This window comes from Pseudoliparis swirei, chromosome 10 (genome assembly GCF_029220125.1).
Source record: "Pseudoliparis swirei isolate HS2019 ecotype Mariana Trench chromosome 10, NWPU_hadal_v1, whole genome shotgun sequence".
Classification (NCBI taxonomy): domain Eukaryota; kingdom Metazoa; phylum Chordata; class Actinopteri; order Perciformes; family Liparidae; genus Pseudoliparis; species Pseudoliparis swirei.
In genome coordinates this window covers 17,450,316-17,455,315 of record NC_079397.1, presented here as the reverse complement: position 1 = coordinate 17,455,315, position 5,000 = coordinate 17,450,316, and the positions used below count along the sequence as shown (strand labels likewise).

The 5,000-nt window shown below is 41.1% G+C and overlaps 1 protein-coding gene across 3 annotated transcripts in view; it reads right to left on the bottom strand.

The window, feature by feature from the left end:
• The window catches only part of camk1da (calcium/calmodulin-dependent protein kinase 1Da), a 32,057-nt gene that overhangs the window by 12,035 nt on the left and 15,022 nt on the right, over positions 1-5,000 (bottom strand). For 2 of the 3 annotated variants that reach the window (XM_056424710.1, XM_056424711.1), the window contains one exon: positions 2,009-2,083. In XM_056424710.1, the coding sequence (XP_056280685.1) occupies positions 2,009-2,083 (75 nt within the window). Of the gene's footprint in view, positions 1-2,008; positions 2,084-4,050; positions 4,167-5,000 lie in introns of all 3 variants that reach the window. The other variant, XM_056424713.1, reaches the window with a different exon arrangement.

Sequence of the window (5,000 nt, the reverse complement as noted above, 5' to 3'; positions counted from 1 at the left end):
GTTAGACACTATTTTTTTTTTTTACTGCAGCCACTTTCCATTTCTCATTCCCTTTTTCTTTAAAAAAAAAATCATCCCAACATTCATCTCTCCTCCGTCGGCTCATCGGTTTGGAGGCAGGCGGCCGCGTCGCTGCCTCGAGGCGACGGTTCATCACGGCTGACAGGAAGCCGTATTTTCAAGCGTGTGTGTGTGTGTGTGTGTGTGTGAGAGAGAGATTATATACAGGTTATATATACATGCTGTTCACTGCGGCAGAGACCTCTGGTTTCTTCTCTTTGATCCAGCTCCTTCACTCATCACACACAAACACCTTGATAACGATGAATAACTCAGGTTTCTGGTCTGAAGCTCTTCATTTGAACGGCAGGATTTTGGAAAATGTCAAGATGTAATTTCACCAAAACAAAACCGATATGTCTGACAGTGAAGAGTTACCCAGCTGCTGCTTTATATTTTTCCTGTGAATGCACGAAAAAGAAACGGGGGGTGCAGCAAAGGAAAAATAAAGCAAAAGAAATGATACCCTGGGTCTGTGTTATTGCCACGTTTCCAAGGTCACCGCTCTGAAGGTCAGAGAGTCGACGCTCACAGTTATTTACTTTCTGCCCCACGTATCGGCACCTTTTTGTGAACATGCCTGAGCGCCGTCACCGGGGACAACGACCGTCTTTCTGTATCGGCAGAACCGTCTGAATGAAGAGTGACGAATGAGGAAGAGCGGAGGCCAGAGGAAAGGAGAGCCTCTCTCTCTCTCTCTCTCTCTCTCTCTCTCTCTCTCTCTCTCTATTCAATCGGCTTTATTGGAAAGAATGTTGCAACAACAGTATTGCCAAAGCATCAAGATACATAAAAATATACAATTCATATGGATAAAAATATTATCTCTCTCTCTCTCTATATATATATATATATGTGTATATATATGTATTTGTGTATATATATAATATATATATATGTATATATATATATGTGTATATATATGTATTTGTGTACATATAATATATATATATGTATATAAATATATATATATTATATATATATATGTGTATGTGTGTATATATATATATATATATAGTATATATATATATACATATGTACCTTTTAATTATTCCCTGACTCAAAACCAGAAAAAGATGTATTTTTACAGTGAAACTAAACTTGTAGCTTCCTGGATTTCAACTGGAGCTAACGTAGAGGACCCCCCCCCCCCCCCCTGTGTGGTGTCATTGTAAACATGGCCCCTGTTGCGTAATCCCCAGCCGTGACCTCCATCTGACCTTGACTGAAATGTTTCCAGCACCAGAGCCAAACTGCCCAAATCAAATTATTCTATTATGTAAGCGGCAGTGACCTTGCAGAGGAGGTTAGCGGGGCACCCATGGGTGAACCACACACCCACTGTTCCCCCCTACAGCTGAGCATCAAAGCTGGATGTTACCGATGTGTTTGTGTGTGTGTGTGTGTGTGTGTGTGTGTGTGTGTGTGTGTGTGTGTGTGTGTGTGTGTGAGGACGGGCGGGTGGGCGGACAGAAGAATACGATTAGAAAGACAGAGATGGAGAATTATGAATCTCTGGCTCATTTATATGTAGTGTGTGTGTGTGTGTCATGAATAACTCTAGACGATTGTCATTTTATGATTCATGTCTTCATCAGATATTATATCACCAAAAAACAAAGCACGCACAATAAACAGAGAAGTTTGGATTTTTGGACAAAGAAACAAGGGATTTTCTTTTTTTCAGTGATCCATCGCCTCACAATCCCAACACTGGGATCTTTGTCCGGAGCGTCCATCTCCAACAACGTCCTAACATCCCACACTCCCCAAAACGGTGGCGACTATGGGTCTAAGGGTGGCGGTTCGATGTGTGTGTGAACGTGAATTAGTCCTGATGGGCAGGTGGAACCGTAGCTCCTCCCATCCGTGTATGAATGGGTGTGAATGATGTCGTGTAAGTACAACAGTCCCAAAAGCTCAGGTAAGAAGAAGACGTCCGACTCACAGCTGCATGATGAGGTACAGGTGGTCGGGACTCTCGTAGATGTCCTCCAGCGCCACGATGTTCTCATGCTTGATCCTGCAAAGCAAAGACAGACCATCGGGGTTTATTTCAAAGCTGCAGCACATCTTACGTCACACAACGACATGTTAATGGATTTATAATACAGAATACAGAATTCTCTAGTCACCTTTCTGGAGCTTTTGATCATGTTACATGAAAAAGAGAGTTTGCCCAGATGTGCATGTTCCCCGACGCGACCTGCTGAGGAGGCTCCTGGGATATGATGCATAGTTTGTGGATTTTGTGCACGTGAGAAATGCCAGGATGTACACAGTTGAAATATATACTATACTGTGATAGTTACATCAGACCTCATCTGATAAATGGCAGAAGTTTTAACTGACATCACTGGTATTTAATGTGGTATTTAATGTGGTATTTAATGTATTATAATAGTATTTAATGTGGTATTTAATGTGGTATGTAATGGTATTTAATGTGTTTTTTATAGGTATTTAATGTGGTGCTTCATGGTATGTAATGTGTTATTTAATGGTATTTAATGTGGGAATCAATGTGGCATTTAATGGTTTTTAATGGTATTTAATGTGGTATTTAATTGGTATTTAATGGGTTTTAATGGTATTTAGATGCAGTTGAAATTTCTGCAGAAATAAACCATAAATTCTGAACTGTAAGTGTTTTGCTACAAATTCAGAAGCCGAGAATTATTTTTTTCGCCACCAACGTAAATTCTTCGGGGACTCGAACCGACAACCTTCCGCTCACCGAGGGCCATTTTGACGCTAAACTATTTTCTAGGGCTGTCAATCGATTAAAAAAAATTAACTAATTAATCGCACATTTTGAAATTGCGATTAATTAATTTTTAAAGACCAAACTTCACACAGAGCTGTGTTTTCAAAGAGGCTCCTACCTATAAAGTGCCAGCGAGGTATTTAATATTGTGGATGATAAATTGTTTCTTCAGTGAAACATCAGATTAGTAAAAAAAAAGAAGTATATTGAGACCCCATTGGTCCTGTCATCTTTAACACTGAACAGCAGAACCAGTGGCCTTGGTAACTGACTGACATTCACATATGTCACGTGACCCTCTGGAGGCTGGGGGCATGTTCTCCATTTTACAAAAACAAAAAAATTCACCTTTTAAAGGCGTTTGCATGTGACACACCCCCACGTGTTCTACATCAAACATTCCAGAACAATCTCAGCTCTATTCAATGAGGCTCATTGTCCTCGTGCCGTGTTCTCTGCTCTCTGACTGACAGGCTGCTAATGAGCCTCACCTGTGAGGTGGGAGGTCCTTTGTGATTTACTGAGTGTTCATTGGTTGTTTTTTCCCCAAAATGTTGACAGACAAACGGATTGACCAATCACGGTGAAGGTTTCTTGTGACGAGTTCTTTCCGCGTGTCCCGACACGTCGCCCTCCGTTCCTCTGTGTCTCAGAGGGGGAGACGGGAGGAAGGAGGAGCAGGAGGAAACCCGACTGATTCATCCACGAGTTAAACTGATTTATGCTCCTTATTTTCGCGGGAAAATTCTTGTTTTAAAAACGGAAACAGTGTCAAACCGTACTGCCGCGGTTTGACACTCGGTTTGAGTGTAAAAACTTCAACGAACACCGGAAGTAAACAAAGTTGCGTTAATTGCGTTAAAATATTTTAGTGCGTTAACGCGGCCAAATTAATCGCATAGAGTAACGCGTTAACGCTGACAGCCCTACTATTTTCATCTTCTCCTCACCTCCCTGCTCATTTCTGTCAGTTCGCTCCTGGTTTCTCCATGGTTACGGCTCTGTGTCGAGGGTGTTTCCATCCTCCTATGTGTGTGTGTGTGTGTGTGCGCACACTCGTTATCCTAACACCTCATACCTTGTAGAAACGTTGATTGATTTTCTGTGCGGGTTAATCATCTTTTGTATTGTGAACAGAGGAAATTCCCCCTAGTCTATCTCTCTTGCTCTCTCTCACACACACACACACACAAACTCACACACAAACACACACACACACTCACATGAATGCACAGCAGGTGCGCAGGTGAGCATCTAACACTTATTATGGAGCGTGCAACCTTTGCAACGGCGGGCAGACGATGAGCCGCTGAGACGTGACTCACACACAGACACGGCCCTGCAGGTTAAAAAAAGGATGATGTGTGTGTGTGTGTGTGTGTGTGTGTGTGTAGTGAAGCCCTGCCTGACATAATAAAGAGAGGACACTGGCAGAGGAGAGCCGGATGCATTGAGAAGAACCCTCTCTCACGTCACTCCTCTCATTCATAGATTTCTGGGGCTCATAAATGAGCTGCAACGATAAGACGATTAACTGTTGAGTAATTTATTCATTATTTAGTTTGTAAATATGGGAATGGGAACATTAATACGGCAGCTAGAGACTTTCTGTGAGGTCATCGGGTCACTAAGTTTATCAAGTGAAACTTACAGACAAGGGCCACTAGGGGTCAGTGGTTATCAGGGAGTTGTCGGTTCAATCCCCGCCCGAGTCGATGTGCCCTTGAGCAAGACACTCAACCCTGAGTTGCTCCCTGTAGCTGCTCTACTGTCGTGATGTAACATGATCATAAGTCGCTTTGGATAAAAGCGTCAGCTAAATGAAATGTAATTGACCCTTCGATAAGCTGCACACGCTAATAATATGTCATAGTTTACATATTATTATATATATATAATAAGACTATTAGGCAGTAATAAGACTATTAGACAATAATAAGACTATTAGGCAATAAGACTATTAGACAATAATAAGACTATTAGACTATAATAAGACTATTAGGCAATAATAAGACTATTAGACAATAATAAGACTATTAGACAATAATAAGACGATTAGACTATAATAAGACTATTAGGCAATAATACGACTATAAGACAATAATAAGACTATGAGGCAATAATAAGACTATTAGACAATAATAAGACGATTAGACTATAATAAGACTATTAG